General features: G+C 33.5%; 2 protein-coding genes across 2 annotated transcripts; both read left to right on the top strand.

The window, feature by feature from the left end:
- The first annotated feature begins 93 nt into the window (after positions 1-93).
- LOC136983829 (dynein axonemal light chain 1-like) lies at positions 94-853 on the top strand. The gene has a single exon (XM_067280698.1). It carries the CDS (start codon positions 165-167, stop codon positions 732-734), a length of 570 nt encoding a protein of 189 aa, XP_067136799.1. The 5' UTR covers positions 94-164; the 3' UTR covers positions 735-853.
- Positions 854-1,203: 350 nt separating this feature from the next.
- mRpS23 (mitochondrial ribosomal protein S23) lies at positions 1,204-15,647 on the top strand. The gene is made up of 6 exons (XM_067280690.1): positions 1,204-1,297; positions 5,522-5,569; positions 5,685-5,846; positions 5,920-5,988; positions 11,781-11,901; positions 15,288-15,647. The coding sequence occupies exons 2-6, from the start codon at positions 5,526-5,528 to the stop codon at positions 15,564-15,566; spliced, it is 675 nt and encodes a 224-aa protein (XP_067136791.1). The 5' UTR covers positions 1,204-1,297; positions 5,522-5,525; the 3' UTR covers positions 15,567-15,647.
- Positions 15,648-17,455: the final 1,808 nt, after the last annotated feature.

The raw sequence follows: 17,455 nt of genomic DNA, 5'->3' as shown, positions 1-17,455 counted from the left end.
AATTAAATTTTAAAAGATATCATTTATTTCGTTTCATCTTATCTTAAATTCAAAAAATAAAATTTTGTTTATTAAAAATAAAATAAATTATAGATTCTGGAATTGTTTATAGCGGTAGTCATAGCAACTGGGGATGATAACAGGAAATAGAACTATAAACAAAAATGTCGGAAAGAGGAATTTCTCTCAAAGAAGCTTTAAAGAAATGGGAAGAAAAACATAAACAAAAGGCTTCGGAAGCAACGGTCATCCATCTTTACGGACACATTCCTTCCATAGAGAAGTTAGATGCCAGCGCATCCACTTTAGTTAAATGCGAAAAATTATCTTTATCAACCAACTGTATCGAAAAACTTAGTAATTTAGTAGGATTAAAAAATCTTAGGATTCTATCCATAGGAAGAAACAGAATAAAGTCTCTTTCCGGAATTGAAGCGCTTTCGGAATCTCTAGAAGAACTTTGGGCTTCCTACAATCAGATCGACAAATTGAAAGGGATCGAAGCGTTGAAGAAATTGAAAGTGCTTTACGTGTCCAATAACAGAATCAAAGAATGGAGCGAAATTTTGAAATTAGCGGAGCTTCCCTATCTGGAACACATCGTTTTGGTTGGGAATCCTCTGGAGCAGCAATTGAGTCGAACCGACGAATGGAGGAGCAAGATGGCTCGAACTCTCAGACCTGCTTTGAAGATTCTAGACGGAAAGGCACTGGGCAGAACCGAAGAAGATTAATCAAATCGTTCAGTTATTTTGTTTAGTACATACCGCATTACCTTTGATTGTAAAGAAATAAATTTCGAATACATGAAAAATCTGTATACATTTTAAAAATAAAACTAATTGGCAGAATGTTTTAATCTATTGAATTCTGAGTTTGAATAGAAATAAAAGCTTTTAATGTACGTAATTAAAATTTTATTTATTTATTTTGTCAAGCGTATAATTTGAAAAATTAATAAATTATAATAGGTATAGTGACTTTATAAAGTTGCATTAAAGCCAGGCACGGGCCCAGCTTTAATAATTTCGTTTTTGTTTTTTTAATTGCTATTATAAGTGAATTATAAATAATTCTAGAAATGTTTATAAATAAAACTTTTTTGCAATTCTTAAATGCAAAATTCGAATTCTCTTTTAAATAAGATCGAATTAGCACTGCATTTCCCGCCATCTAGTGTTACTTATTAGAAATAACGATACGACACGTGGAAACTGTTGAACGAGTTAGAAGTAAACGATGCATTAAAATTGAATAATATTTGCGTATATAGCAATTAAATTATCAAAAATCGGAGGTGAGTTTAATGAAAATTTGATATCCGTGTCGTATTCAAATATGACTATTATATATATATAAATGGAAATATTAGATATTAATAAGTAGCGACCAGGTTAAAGTAAACCTAGGTAACCGCTTTGGCGGCACTTCCGGAATTTCGATAGCATTTGCGATTAGAAACGCGAATTTTTAATTTTCGTGGGCCCGAGGACGCACGTTCTAACCTATTCTAATAGGGCCGGATGGCCGAGCGGTCAAGGTTAGCAGCCTGCCGCCCTGGGGGACCCGGGATCGAATCCGGACGGGTCGAAAAATCCCCAGGAATTTTTCGGGGGGTGGTCCGTCCGGATATGTCGGTCCCCGTCCCTCACCACCCGGCCGCCCCATTGTGGGCCTGGCCGAACCCATAATGGGCTTGCTATAAGAGGCCCTCTTAGTGCCCACTGGGCGGAAAGATTTACAAAAAAAAAAAAAAAACCGATTTTAATAAATGACCAAATTATTAGTAATTTATTACGGAATAGAATAGGTTAGGTTAGAACGTGCATCCTCGGGCCCACGAAAATTAAAAATTCGCGTTTCTAATCACAAATGATATCGAAATTTCGGAAGTGCCGCCATTGCGGTTACCTAGGTACACTTTAACTGTGACCAGAAATATAAGTCGTACACCAACGTTTTCTTTCCTTTTTTTTTTAGTTTTTAATAATGGTTACCGTAGAGATGTCACTGAATAGTTATTGTATCGGTATGCAGTGACGTGCCGTGACGTTTGATGATAGGGAAGCTGTGTTTCTGTGAGAAGCCGACTTTCAGGGGCAATCAATTAATTGCGCGTCGGGGCCCGTTCGTATTTGTTTGTTCGATAAGCCACTAAAAACCGTATACTTCTTTAAGTGTATTTTTAATAGATTATCTGACGTACTCAATAAAGTTCAATATAATTATCTCCGTTATTAGATTCAATAAATTCCCTATACCCCCTAAATGCCAATTCTCGCTTTGGGAAAAAACATATAACATCTATTAATTTAGATATATCTATTAATTGTAATTATCTCGTTATAATTTTCAATATTTATTTTATATTGTCTACCAATGTTAAATTCTATTCCGCTTTGTTTTCCAAATTGCTTCAATTTTACGAAAGAATCGTCATTCGTCATAAATTTTATCGTCAAAATGTCGAAATTTTATTGTCGACGTATTTATATTTAATTTAGGCATCGGTCTTTCTCTTTTAATAATGTTTTCTTTTTCATTATACGGTCTCGAGCCAAAACTTTTTTAAAATAAATTTTTGAATCACTAGCCACGATGTAAGGGCTAAAATTAAAATTATCAGAAAAACTTACTTGGTAAAACAAAATGTGTGACGAATATACATACCTAGTACAAAAAATTCTTCAATTGTACGAATATACTTTTAAAGAAACTTATAATTAAATATAACTTTGTGAAGAAACATAAAAATAACAAAATATTCTTTACTTTTTAAATCTTAAAACAATCCACTTAGTAAAATACTGTAGCTCCCTACGAGTGGCTAATGAATGGAATCGGAGACGGTCTGGGTAGGTGTGTGCGTGCCAAATCTTGAGGGTGCCGATACTGGTCGATGTCGAATGCCTCTTTTGTCGCATCACTAGTATATGTCAAAGGACGCGACAGGGTTGTTGTAGATTTTAAACGTTTCTCACCATAGCTGTAAAAATCTAAATATGTTAAACTTAACAGATTGTCTGTCGTTCGTTTTCTAACTAATTCGTTTTAGGACCAAGTGTTCACGGCAATTTGCAAAATTTACAACTTTTCAGTCACTCTCGTTGAACTGGAAAAATTTCTGTCTTTATTACATCTAATATTACGAAGAGAACAGACCCCACTGTACTCGGCAAGAGATTGGTTCCATTAAGCTTCTGTTTAAGTAAAATTTCGGCTCTTTCGTTGGGGTTTTATTTATGTTTCTAATTCCCTAGTCGCTTAATTATTTAACTACTACTTAAGTAGAAATAAGTCGAAACTAGTTACTTTGTACTCGAATATCTGTAGTCTCAGGAAAGAAGTGGAAAGAAATTTTTATGACAACTGATACATAAATCATAAATTTAAGGAAAATAAATTCTAGAGCTTTTTCTGTACCATTGTACATCTCGTTCATTAAATTTGGTTGTAAATGATGCTGCCAAAGTAACAGTTAATTTTCTTTAACACTGTACTAGAATTGTACATGTTTTTTCTGCATCCCCTTACAGATGGGACATACTAAATCGTAATATCACTGGTTTAACATTGAAATCTGTAAGTAATATAAGATGGGAGAGCGGAATAAACGCAGAATAAATATATTAAATATTTTAATGGATTTTTTTTAAAACTCCTGTCAACTATACAGAACTATCATAAAAACATGCCAGTAAATTCCTATCGGTTGGGTTAAGTTATAAATCTAGTCTACGGTAGGCAAGTTTTTTTATAACACGGGCCAGAATAAATTTTACGTTTTTTCCGTGGGCCGTAGTAGTTAATTGACGCCTTCTTGTGACTCGTAATTTTTTTAGTCTGCAAATATGAAATAAATAAATAAAAAGTTAATTACTACATTTATTTCTCTATCGTTTTTGAAAATTACAAAGAATTGGAAAAATAACTATTAATTAGTTATTTTTACAATTTAATAATCTATTAAAGATCTCGCGGGCCGGATAGAAACTTTTCACGAGCCGTAGCTGGCCCGTGGGCCGGGGGTTGTCCACCGTTGATCTAGTCTACTCGTGATTCACATAATCGGGCGAGGGCAGCCAAATATCTAGCAGGCAGACGGCTAACAGCCCACAACCGGTCCAGGATATAAAATTAGAAGCTTTATATGTGAAGCATCCACCAGCTAATCTGGGTGACGTTGGTGCTCTGTAAAGTGCTTGCACCAATGCCTATAATCTGGCTGCTTGGAAGTTGACAGGCAGGTGGCTAACAGCTGAGAACCGGTCCGGGATATAAAATTAGACGCTTTACGCGTGTGTCGCTTCTACCGGCTAAACGGGGTGAGGTTGGTGCTCTATAAACTGCATGTGACAATGCCTATGTAATCTGGCTGATTGGAAACAGACCCGGTTTCGACACTTTTTCCGCCACTGAATTATTTGAATATACAATAGCAATCTTATCGTTTTTTTCACACGTAGTATAGAGGTTTGTAAAAGATACATAATGCAGTTATAATAAAATATTAATTTTAATTAATGCATAATATGTTAAAATATGAAAATTTATATTATATAAAATACAAGGAAAGGTCATTGGAAGGTGGAATCGGCGCTTCCATCGCTTCCAATGACGGCATGCCACTGTCGGTATGTTTACACCCAATTTACATTGACACTGCAATATAAGCCAAAACAAGCTGACTGACGTAAGAGTATGCTCTGATAAGCAAAGCCGGATGCATTTCAAACACTCGAAAACGGCTGATTTTCATACGTTAGAGAATGTTCTTTGTGCCTAAATATCATATAGCCTATACCGACGATTCCCAAACTTTCCAGTCGCCACCACCGCCTTAGTTTCGTAAACGTGTACCCGATGCCCCTAACCCATTTTCTCTTGAGTGAGAAAGGCTTGGAAATATTCTTAAGAAAACTTTTCTATGAATCTTGCACTTTGTGTCGACATCTGGAAATCGTTAAATGCAATTCTTTCTTCTTAACCATTATAATAAAGGGAAGGGTCGTCGATGACCCCGACCCTCTCTTGCGGTCGCCGTCTTGTCGGTACCTTGCCTCCGGTTTCCCCCTGTTGCCCGCTTACGTCTTTTTGCCTGTCTAGATTTACCCGCTTCCCGCCAACCTATACGGTAGAATCTTATTTTGTGAGATTGCAGAACGACGGATTTCTCGATATAATAGATTTTTTCGCCACGTCCCGACGAGTCGATGTAATTTTATCTTCTTTTAATGGATCTGTAACTCGGAATGATAGATTTTTTTTTTTTTTTTTTCTAGCCTCGTCTACTGTAAAAATCGTGTTTGCTTTTTAATGTTTAATTAATATTTGGGTAATTCCAGGTACAGATGGTGCCACACACAATTTTAACTTTTTTGCCACAACTTGTAACTTTGCTGGATTTTTTAAATTGCTATGTCAAGAGCATTCTAAAATTTAAAAAGACTGTTTTTAAAATGAAAACTCTGTTGTTGTTTAAAACAATAAGTTATTAATATTTGAATGTTTTCTTTGATAGAAACATGGCAGGAAGCAGATTAGAAAAACTTGGAACTATATTTTCGAGGTAAATTTAATTTGAACATACAAAAAATTACTGTTTAATAATGACCCGGGTATTCTGTTATAGTCTATGAATTTAAGATAACTGGATTTTTATTAATTAATGTAAACTATGTTAGAATGACTGGTTTACTCCGTTCTGGAGCTCTTAAAAAGGAAGATAAGCCAATTTGGTATGGTATTTATAAAGCATTTCCTCCTCTCGTCGAACCGATTTTTAAAAGAGAGGTATCCGAGAAAGAAATTACTCGGATATTCTATCCCGAAGATATATACAGAGTGTAAGTTAATGTGTAAACTTTAGTCTAATTTTTAAAACTGAATAATTCAAAATTATTTATTTATTTTATATAGGAAATTTTACAGAAAATATGGTTCTGATATTATTGACTTGGCTGATACATCACCAACACTGTCTGAACAGTAAGTTGTTTTTCTGTCTTTTTTTATAATAAGCACAGAGAATTTTGATATTGCAGAAAGTTTATCAAATATTAATTTTTATTATTTTTCAAATTTTCAGTTAAAATTAGGAATAAATCTATATATATAAAATTACATGTTCTGACTGACTGATTCATCATTGTCCAGAGCAAACCACTGAACCTAAAGTGAAATTTGGTACACAGTTAGGGTACATCGTGAAAATGCACACTAAGAAGGGATTTTTGGAAAATTCCCTGCGGGGGAGATGGGGAGAGGATTACGGCTTAACCTGAAGAACGGCTTCTACTGTACTATTTTAGATGCAATTTTTTGTTTTTGATAGTAATAACTTAATTTCCAAACATACAATATTTACCAAATCATCCAAATTGTTTGCTAGTTATTATATATATAAACTGAAAATTGGATAATACCAGATCGTCAAATGAAAATTTTATTTCTATAACCACTTAAAAAGGGGTTTTTTGGGGCGAATAAACCAAAATGTTATGTCTTTCAAATCCACTGCTCAAGTAAGTTCAAGAATTATTCAGAAGACAATTAATTATCAGATATTTTCTTTAAATGCATTTTGGATCGTAATTCTCACCGATTCCTCGAGTTAAAATTACAGTTAAAATTTTTTAAAAATGATGTACGTCATTTATTTTAATATTTTATAATTATTAAAATTATGAAAATTTTACTTGCAATAAGTATAGCAATGAGTTGTTTGGTGAGCCAGCCATAATTATTATTATTCTGCTATGCATGCAAAAAATACTTGAATTCTTGAATATACATTTGTGATGGACTTGAAGGGATAATATATGAAGCTTTAAATAAATTTAAAAAATCCAGCAATGAGTTGTATAACTTTCCTGGCAAAAAATATTTGTTTAAGAAACACTAGCAAAGTTTAAAATTGTGTGTAACACTTTCTGCTATGAGATTTTATCATGAAAAAAATTTTATATTAATTATTATAAAATGGCAAAATGCTTAATTTTGAGGGTAGAGATGAGTTTTCTAAAAATAAATTGTAAATGTTAATAATTAGTAAAACCTTCATCAAGTCCAATACATCTCAAGATATGACACTTGACTCCTTCTATCTTCCCACCCTCTTGACATTTAACTATCAAAATTTAATAGCATAAATGCTTATACACAAGCTACCATGCCAAATTTCTTCTCAATAATTACTCCATCCCAAGATATTAAATGAAATAGATGCTAACATGCACATAAATACATATCCATGGAATTTTTTCCCTCAATTTTGACTTTTTTGAATTCAAGTCTCAAAATATGAGATTTGCAAAAATCTCGGGGTGTCAAATTTGATGATTCCAATATTTTCCCATGTTATGTGTATTAGGGTGGTCCATAAAAAAATTTTTTTTTTTTTTTGTTTTTCAGTTTGGCCACCCCGTAAATTTGAAACATGTATCCATGGCAATAACATTGTATAATTTCAGTTGGCTAGCTTCAGCGGAAGAGGGCGCTCAATCGAGTGCTGTTTTTGAAATTTTTGTGAAAAATGCTTGATCTTGATTTTTTGTTACAGGTCAGTTTCATGTGTTAAATTAATCAAATCTACTTTTAAATACAACTGTTAAACTGTTTTATAGACAAACATAAAAAACTTTTGTACTTATTTACTAGACTGTGAGTGAATCGGTGCATTAAAACGAGTTAATCAACTCAAAAAAAAGATGACATTTTTCTACTTGGATGTCGGGATCTTGAGCCATTGGTAAGGCTTAACCAACTTCCAACTCTTTGGCAAGTTCTACTTTGTTATCACCACACATTAAATGAATTAAAAATGTGAAAGATTCTGCACATATGCTCATTCAAGAAGTCATAGAGGTATGGAGCATATCTGGTATTTGTTGGAATCAATGATTGCAATGTTTCGTAGATGTTCTTCTGATGTAATAAAAGGTTGATGGCGTTGTTGACCCCTTGGGGAAGGTGACCTCGTTTTACTCTCCCCTTTCCAGCGCTGACCTTCCATGAGTCAAGACTGTGTGTAATCTTTGTGCACTCTTTGTTCTTTTGTTACATAACTGCCTTTTTACCAATCTTTCTGATAAGTGCCAAGTCTAACAGTATTTCGACCAGACAACCAAATCACTGTGTTGAAAAACTTATAAAAATTCATAAGAAATGGCTTTTAATAAAAAATAAAACAAGAGATTCAGAAGCACAGAAAAATAGAGAGCATTTGTTTATAGAAGAGCTAGACAAACTTTTTGATATTGCCCATGCAAATGCCATGAACTCAATCAAAATTTCAGAAGACACAGAGTTTCTCATTGTTCAAAGAGGTGAGCATATTATGACATTGATTGACAAGAAGCTGAAGAATTAAGAGAAAAGGCTGCTAAAAGTAATGCTTCAACTTCAGTAGTGTCAGGTCAAGAACTAAAACTTGATTTCAGCTTCAGTAGCACTTCTAGTGCTGATAGCACTTTAAAGGATAAGCAAGAAGATGATTTTGTGGTTACTTTACCAAAAAGGACATACAGCATTACCAGTGTCAGTGACATTGTGCAATTGACTATTGGTATATTTACACATGTTACCAGTGCTCTTGATCGTAACAAAATAACCGACTGAGAAGTAGTGCGACTGATTATTCCATTGTCTGCCGCACTTGGCTGTAATCCCACTTCACTCCCAATCTCTTGAAGCACAATTCAACGTGCAAGAAAAAAGCAAGGACAGAATTCAATTTTCGAATATAAAAGAAACATTTGACCTGACTTATCCATTTGTAATACATTGGGATGGGAAAATACTGCCTGATATAACAGATAATATGAAAGTAGAGTGCCATCTGATTCTTGTCTTTGGTAATGATTGCAAAAAACTGTTAGGCGTACCCAAACTTACTAGAATGGGGGAAAACATGTCTGATGCTGTTTTTGACACAATGGAACAGTGGAATATCAGAAATAAAGTTTGAGCTATGAGTTTTGACACTACTGCCTCTAACACCGGTGCCAAAAAAGGAGAGTGCACTCTCCTAGAAGCAAAGACAGGCCGTGATCTTTTATGGCTGGCTTGTCATCATCACGTGTTTGAAATAATGCTTTCAAAAATATTTACACTGTGCTTTGGGCCATCAAGCTCCCCTATGATTCCATTATTCAAGAGATTCAGCAATATTTGGGATACATTTTCAGAAGAGCACTACGATTGTCTTGACTCCAATACTAGCATGGAACAGTTTGCTGAAAACACTGTTGAGAGTCTTACGACTTCTTTAGCTGGAGAAAAACAAATTTGCAATGATTACAACGAGCCAATAGAGCTCACAATGATTGTTCTAAACAGACCAACTGTGAGGATTCATTGGTGTGCCCCGGGAACAATACATCATGCTCAATGGATAGCAAAACTTCTATGCTATGAAGATTTTTCTCTTTTAGGAGTAATTCACAAGCATTTAAGCTAACCAAAAGAGAAGGAAAACAAATTGTTTGATTTGTTAGTTTCAGTGCACTCATATACACCAAGATTTGGATCAAAGTGCCTTTGGCAGCAGATGCGCCGATTAATGACTTGCAACTTTGGAAGAGATTAAAATTATACGAAGCCATTGATTCTGAAATCGGTGCAGCAGCAAGGGGTGTCTTATAGTGTCACTTGTGGTACTTGTTTGATGAGCTAGTTGTCTTTGCCTTGTTTTCTGACAAGCTGTCTTATAGCAAGAAAATGGCCATTATTCAAAGAATGGATGTTGATGGTGGTTCTCATTTAGTACGAGGTGACTCTGCTAAACTATCCACGGAAGCCTCATTAGAAGCCTTTGCATCGCAAAGAATGCTGAAAACACTCTCAGTTCTAGACATCAAGGACTTGCAATTACCTCCTGAGACTTGGGATGATGATGTTGATTACCTTCAAGGCAAAAGTTGCATAAGAAATTTGCTTTTGGTTAACGACACTGCGGAGACGAGTATAAAACTATTTGAAGATTACAATACAATACTCACTAAGATTGAGGAAGAAAAACAATTCTTACTTCATGTCATTGAACAAAATAGAAAGATCATTTCTACTGAAACATCCAAAAAAGTGCTAACAAACTTAGTTTTCGGTTGAGAAAAAAGAACTGTAATTAATATTATTTTAAGTATTGCTTTGTTTATAACATTTTGTGTGTGTTTAAATACTATATTTGAATAAAAAAACTTACTTTTGATACATAGTTTATATTTTTTACTTAATATCCTGGCTAGTTCTTTTTAAGGATTTTTTAATAAAATTCAGATATTTCAAAGCTGATGAGCACCTTCTTGTATATAAGACAGGAGGCTGAAATTTTGCACACATAATAGGAATGGTAGGTGTAACAAAACAAGGGGGTGGCATGACTTCCACTTGAAAATTTTTTTTTCGCTATTTAAGCACGAACCACCCTAATGTGTATGTAAAGCAGTAGAGCATCGATTATCCGACTCAATTGGGGACTGGGGTTGGTCAGATAACCGAAAAGTATGAAAAAATACATTATTAGTATAGTATATTAGTATAGCCCACGTAATTAGTATATTGCTATTAAACTATTTTGCATTGAATTTTCGTCGATGTTAAGCCTAACAATTTTTTAAAAAAATAATAATTGTTGCTATTGTATTGTTAAAAATTATTTCTTTATTTTTCACAAAATAAATACAGTACCGTACTGTATATTGAAAAATACAGTATAAAACAAAAAAATATATATGTATATTTGGGTTACATATTTTACGTAAAGTGGGCCTATACATTAGAAAAAAAAAGTCCAAAATTTTCTTTTGCTTCACAGCTGGCCGTCGTTTTTTGCCGCTAAACCTCGCACACGTTTTAAAAACAGCAATCGAATAGCGTCGTTAAATAAAATTAAGCCTCGTTTAAATCGATTTTAGCTGGCAACACGTTTAGCATGTTGCCAGCTGAAACATGCAGAAATTTAACAAAAATAGTATTAAAGTAGCCAAGATATAGCTAAATATTGTAGTGCCACATCACTAGCGGACATTTGAATTTGTCGACTAGAATGCGGTCGGTTAACCGATGCGACGGTCGATCGGGGATCGGATAATCGATGCTCTGCTGTAGTCAGGAAAGTAAAAAATTAAAGAGCAACCCTTATTTTATCAGTAAAATTTCATTACGAACAGAGCTAGTAATACAGGTAAAGCAGACTCGAGATAAACATCTTAAAGATTTTCTGGTACTTACTTCTAAGTGTATCCAAATATCTTGAAGACTTTCCTCTGACAACTTTTGTTTGACATCTCTGGTTTTATTACACAGAGTGCAACATATCTGTGTAATATTTTTTATTAAAACTTTGTTATCCCAGAAAATTTGGAATATTTTTGCAGAAAGTGTTACTTTAATTTTCAGTAACTTTTTCTATTTTATATAACTTTATACTTTGGAAATTTCTTATTTTATAGTGCAAAATATTTCCAGTCATTACAACATTTAATATAAATAACAATAACAAGGTAACGTTATACTTGAAAGACTGTTACGACGAGTTGGTTTGGTGATGTTGATTCATTAACTCTCAAATTGTCGAACTGCTTGCTTTATATCTTGTAAGAAATATTTTTTGTATGATTGTCTAGTATAAATAAACATCAATATTTATAGAAATGTATGAATCAAATTAAAATCATTATCCTTCAAAAAACATTTTTAAGTTTATTAGGTTTTTGTTATATTTATGAATTTTTCGACGTAGAAAAACAGAAATTTAAAAAAATTTGTTTTATTTAAAGATATGTACAGATATATCAAGAACTGAAAAAGAAAGGAAATGTAAATAATCTTGAGAAAGCTACAGAAGAAGCTCTCCTACAAAAAGGAATCAGATTGAGTAGAAAAGAGGAAGTGAAAAAGGTATTAAAATAAACTTTAAAAGTTTTTAAATATTTACTTTCACATTATAAAATGCATGAGAATAAATTAAATATTTTATTTCTAATTATAAATAATAGTAATAATGACATATAAAATATATTTAGTACAGTAGGGACTTGTTTTACACTGGATTGTTATATGCAGATGGGGATTGGTTAGGCTAATCCATTCCTAGTGCCACTGATTCTTATTCTTAAGTCAGCTAACTATACTTCATCTTCTTTTATTCTGTAAACAGAAAACTATCAATTGCTACTCACAGTGATGAATAATTTGATTTGCTTATTTTTTATCAAGTAGTGTACTCAATATGGTATAACAAAATTTTGCTTTGTGTATTCAGAAACTTAGGAATGACTAATGTTCATATTCACCAAGATTGAGAGCTAGAATTAGAAGTTAATTGTAAATGGTTGCATGTCTAGACAACCATCTAGAACTAGTTGGAGTGAAGAAAAAATTTAAGAGGAATTTCATTTTATTCAGTACCTACTAACACACAATTCTCATGTAAAACAAGATTATATTGAAATTTTGATGTTTAGTTAGCAAAGGAAATGCAAACCAGCAATACAGTGAAAAGTGCTAGGAAAATTTAACTATATATGTAAAAACATTTTAATTGAAATACTGGAAGAAAAAACAAATATGCAAATGCTTTTGGTTAATTCATTTCTATGTTTTCATTCCATATTTGTAGCAATGCCATTTGGTCAAATTGTTCATTTTTATTATGTACAAAGATAAAAAAATTAGCTGAAAATAGTGCTTCAATTAGATCAGTAATGTTTTATATGTATACTGTATTTTCACAGGATGATTGGCATGCCGCACATAAATGGAGGAGACCAGCGTGCCAGTTAAACGGCAACTAAAATATAAAATTAATCAAATTTAACAAAACTAGCTGTTAATTAAACATTAAAGAAAACATTCTTTCCAGTACAATAAAATAATAACACTGTAATTTGACTGACTTAAAATCAGAGAGTTTTCCTTTACAAGACAATAAAATAATTAACTTATTGACAGTAGTAGTAGTTTTAATAGTTAGTGGGTGTTATTTTTAAGGTCACCCTGACCTTAACAATAACACTTTTCTCTCAAAGTTCACACAAAGCTGATGTTAATTGGTGTAAGCTGAGATAATTCACAATGAGTTTCTTAAATTTTTTGTTAAAGTTCAAAAATGTTTACATTTTTGAATCAAATAACAATAAAATAAACACAAAAAGCACTTTTGGAATTCCCTGCAGTATTTTACTTTGTTAGAAAGAAGACAAAATGAAGAAATTAAAAATATAATGGTAGTTTTCGATGTAGTGCTGTTTAATGGTTTTAGAATAAAAACTTCTTAGTTTTTTTTTTTTGTGCGCCCTCTACAGAGGGATGTATAACCTCACTTAAACTGGCATGCAGGTTATTACCGTACGGAAATATCTGATCTTATGGCCTCCTCGGATAGACCGGCACGACGGACAATCTGTGAAAATATGGTATATAAAAAACATAATTGTTTCTAAGTTTTTAAAATCAGTAATCTATGTAATTATTTAAATGATTTTTTCTTATATGAAACTTAGCTTGTTATATTTCATTTAAATGTTAATTTTACTGTCTTTAGACCATAATAAATTTTAAACTTTTAAGTAACTTTTAAGAAAACTTTTAATAAGAGACTGCAATTCTTAAAGAAACAAAATTATGCTCATTTTTTCCATTTTAGGTTGTAAGAATAAGAGTTAATAGGATACAATAAAAAATGTAACAATATTGGAAGTTATTTTTTGTTTTATCTGAACATACTCACGATAACGATTATTGATCTCTGCACTTTTTACAAATATTTATTTTCAAGATATGCAGTAATTCCCAAAAAATGTACTATACTGTACATCTGCATCAATAGCAGAAGCTAATATGTATAACAAAGAAGCTAATAGTCACCCTTTGTATTAATCACTACTGTCCTAAATCATTAATTTAAGTCAGGTTTTAATCCTTCTTAACTTATTCAGAAAATTGTTTAGCCGAATTTAAATTTAATTGAGGCACTTCTCTTTAGATACAAAACACGTCACAGGTAGTGTTGCCACCTTTTCAAAATTGCCGAGCCGGACGGCAGGTCGGGTTCGTTCGAACGGAAGTCCCCGACACGTGCGCAATGTTATTTTACCATGCGAAGAATAACGTGCACACTAGTTCTAAACCAGTTAGGGATTTGCGTAGGGGCAACTTAAATTAAGAAACGAAATAACTTAGCTTTAAAGCGAGAACAAAAAAAAAAAAAAGGGTCGACGGGTTCCAGCGTACGTCGGCGTAATACGGCGAATTAACTTTCGGCGAGAGTGCGAAGTCTTTCGCCGTTAAAATAAAGTAAATTTATAAAAATATTTGCTAGTACGGTACTTTGTTTTGTCGTTATTTCCCAATTTCTACAAAATCCCGGACGAAATTAATCGTTAACCCCGACAACGAATTAAAAACCGGGCCGCCCGGGTGAAAACCAGACGGGCAACACTAGTCACAGGATATATTTGATTATTTTAGTACGATAATACTCGCGGAGTTTTTTAGTTTCCTAAGAAATTCTTTAGTCAACTTCGAATTTCTTTTCTTATCCAAAGTGCGTAGGATAAAAATTCACAGTCGATTTTAACGAGTGTTGCTTTGTAACGAGTGCCGAATTCTACGGATATAGTAAACAGTTTACTTATTTCAAAACACTTTCTTTGTATATCCTAATACGTAGAGTACAAAAATTAACGACATCTAGTATTCGCACTTATTGCATAGAAAATCATTTACAACGAACATCTCGTTTCCCAATTGTTTTGACTAGTGTGTTTATTCTACTGTTACATCATCTTTGTCTTAGCATACAAATATCTATCTCTTCTATGATAGTATCTCTAAAATCATTATAAATTCTGCATTTTTTTTTACAAAGACTTCACAATTTTTCATTTGAATATATTGTGAACAATAACTTTGTTAATTTACAATATGCAATTCTGATAAAACAAGAAAGAATGGGGAGATTTAAATTACTAATATAATGCTTGCAATATTAAGAAGGAATCAGAATCGAGATTGTAATTTTAAATACAAAACAGCAACTAATTTAGATCTAAACACTGATTTTGAATTATTTGTTTTAACATAATGACAAAATTTAAAATTTTAACAGATCTTTTCCTTTCTAATTTTTCATTTATTTAAATTAGATAATGCAATTAAATAGCTAAATTATTGTATAATGTCAAAAGTAACAGATATATATTATGTATTATAATTAATGAAATAAAAAAAATTCATTTTCAAAATACTTTTTACATTTTGTATTGCAATGTGTATTTTTTTAGGAAAATATAGAAAAAGTTACATCTACAGTTAAGGTAGAAATTTCATCAATGGAACAATATTCAAGGTCGAAAGTCGTCCCAGACGAAGATAGATATAATGCAAAAGATGCAGAAACCTCCGAAGCTCTCAAGTTATCCATATCGGACGCGTTTAAAACTGCCACGGTCCAGGAATTAACGCAAGGCGAAACAAATGTACCAATTAATGAAGATGCATTAAAATTTATAAAATCGTCGATAACCAAAAAATGTGAATCCAAAGACGACAAGACTACGTGATTTCGTATAGTTAGCATTTAAAGAGCAAAGCAGTTTAAATATCAAAATTATATTTAGACTAATAAAAATTTGTTGAAAATATTTTATTGTTTAATTTTTTCTCTAGATAGATTTAATGTTAAATATTAAAACAAATATTGCAGCAAGTGCAAAAGATGAAAATTTGACAAAATAATATATTGAGTGTCTACCGATCCCCTGCATATAACATCAGTTTTTGGAAAGATGCTTATACTGACTTTATTTAATAAAAAATCTCCGATCTCTAGTTTTATCGGCTATAGTGATTTATCACGTCTTCCAGATAAACCTTCGTTCTAAGTCTAATATTTGTAAATGAAATTGACCGGCAAAGATTTTGAATTTGCTTCAAATTGCTGGATGGACGACCATAAGCTATTAAGGTAGCCTACTGTACTAGGGGAGACAAGATTGAATCTGGACAGTAAAAACAAAATTGCAGAAATTTTTAAGAGTTCTAGTTCCATTTCTCACTACCGACCACCCCCATTACGGATTTGGCCGAATTCACGATGTACCGGATAAAATGGCCCTCTTAGTGCCACAAGGAAGAAAATATCGCGAACAAAGAAAACAACACTAGGCAAGAATTTTTAAGAACCATAATGTGCAAATGATAGTGAAAGATAGGGGAATATCCACATACACCAGTGGCGTGCCGTGACATTTGATGATAGGGAAGCTGCGTTTCTGTAAGAAGCCGACTTTCAGGGGCAATCGGTTAATTGCGCGTCGGTGATGGCTTAGGGTACAGTACATTCGTACGTGCGTGGTGGCGGAAGAGACGTATCTACAAAAACCGACAAAAATAAACATATACTATGTACAAAATAGTTTGCTTTAGGACAATCGGCCGTTCGGACGTCCCGGGCGTCGATGTGGTTCTTCGATGGTCGATGGAAGGTGGCGTCGACGAGTCTGTAGAGCACGGGGAGACTTCGTCCGTTGGCGTCGGGGACACGGTCTAAGTCCGAAGTGGCACGGGTTACGGGTTGGCACAATAGACGAGAAACTTTTTTTTTTTTTTGCGCGTTGACACGCGGCGTTTTGATTATTCGGAACGTTAACCGAGTGCCAGGTGTCCCCGATTGTCGGCGATTATATCAACCTCCGTTCTTTCTTTCGTCCATTTGATTGGTCGTTCTCCCTCAATCGAGCTTCCCGAGTGGTTGGTCCCTGGTTAATAAACGTAACGAGACTCTTACCTGTAGCGCGAGAAAAGTCAAAATCGAAGACGAATTCGATCTTCCACCGATCGTAGGACGAGTTCCATCCGCGATTTGTGGTTTCTGCCTGGCAGTTTGATATAAACAATGGGTGTCCGACTACAAACGACTTTTACCTATGTTTTGTTAAACTAATAAATTTTTCTCTAATTAATCGTTTTTTCGCGTTATTCGTGACGGGTCAGACCTGTCCGGTACATTACATCTCCATAAAAGTTTTAAACAAATACTGGAAATGACAAAAATAAACAATTTATGTATTTTAGTTCTAAAATACAAATAATACAAATTGATATGATACAAACAATAATAGTTTATAAAAAATTTTAAAAAGTTTTTATAACTCTATTCGGCGATTTTTTCTGCCGATTCGTTAATTACTTTATCATAAAAGTCGCTGGTCGTCGATTCCCAAAAAAATCCTGGGGATTTTTTACCCGTCCGGATTCTATCCCGGGTACCCCAGAGCGGTAGGCTCTCTCGGCTATCCGACCTACCAGTGGAATACTATATAATATATCAGTGGTAGCCTACCGCTCTGGGGTACCCGGGATAGAATCCGGACGGATTAAAAATCCCCAGGAATTTTTTGGGAATGGTCCGTCCGGATATGTCGGGGCCCGGTCCCTCACCACCCGGCCG

The sequence above is a fragment of the Centruroides vittatus genome, unplaced genomic scaffold (assembly GCF_030686945.1).
Source record: "Centruroides vittatus isolate TY-2023 unplaced genomic scaffold, ASM3068694v2 contig_89, whole genome shotgun sequence".
In the NCBI taxonomy this organism is placed as follows: Eukaryota; Metazoa; Arthropoda; class Arachnida; order Scorpiones; family Buthidae; genus Centruroides; species Centruroides vittatus.
Note: the sequence above shows the minus strand (reverse complement) of the source record. Positions and strands in the feature narration are given on the sequence as shown.

Excerpts from the sequence above, each read along its gene's own strand:
- LOC136983829 (XM_067280698.1), top strand. The coding sequence starts at position 165 with ATGTCGGAAAGAGGAATTTCTCTCAAAGAAGCTTTAAAGAAATGGGAA.
- mRpS23 (XM_067280690.1), top strand. The coding sequence starts at position 5,526 with ATGGCAGGAAGCAGATTAGAAAAACTTGGAACTATATTTTCGAG. Across the intron at positions 5,989-11,780 it reads TCACCAACACTGTCTGAACA|ATATGTACAGATATATCAAG; the intron begins GTAAGTTGTTTT and ends TTTTATTTAAAG. Across the intron at positions 11,902-15,287 it reads GAAAAGAGGAAGTGAAAAAG|GAAAATATAGAAAAAGTTAC; the intron begins GTATTAAAATAA and ends GTATTTTTTTAG.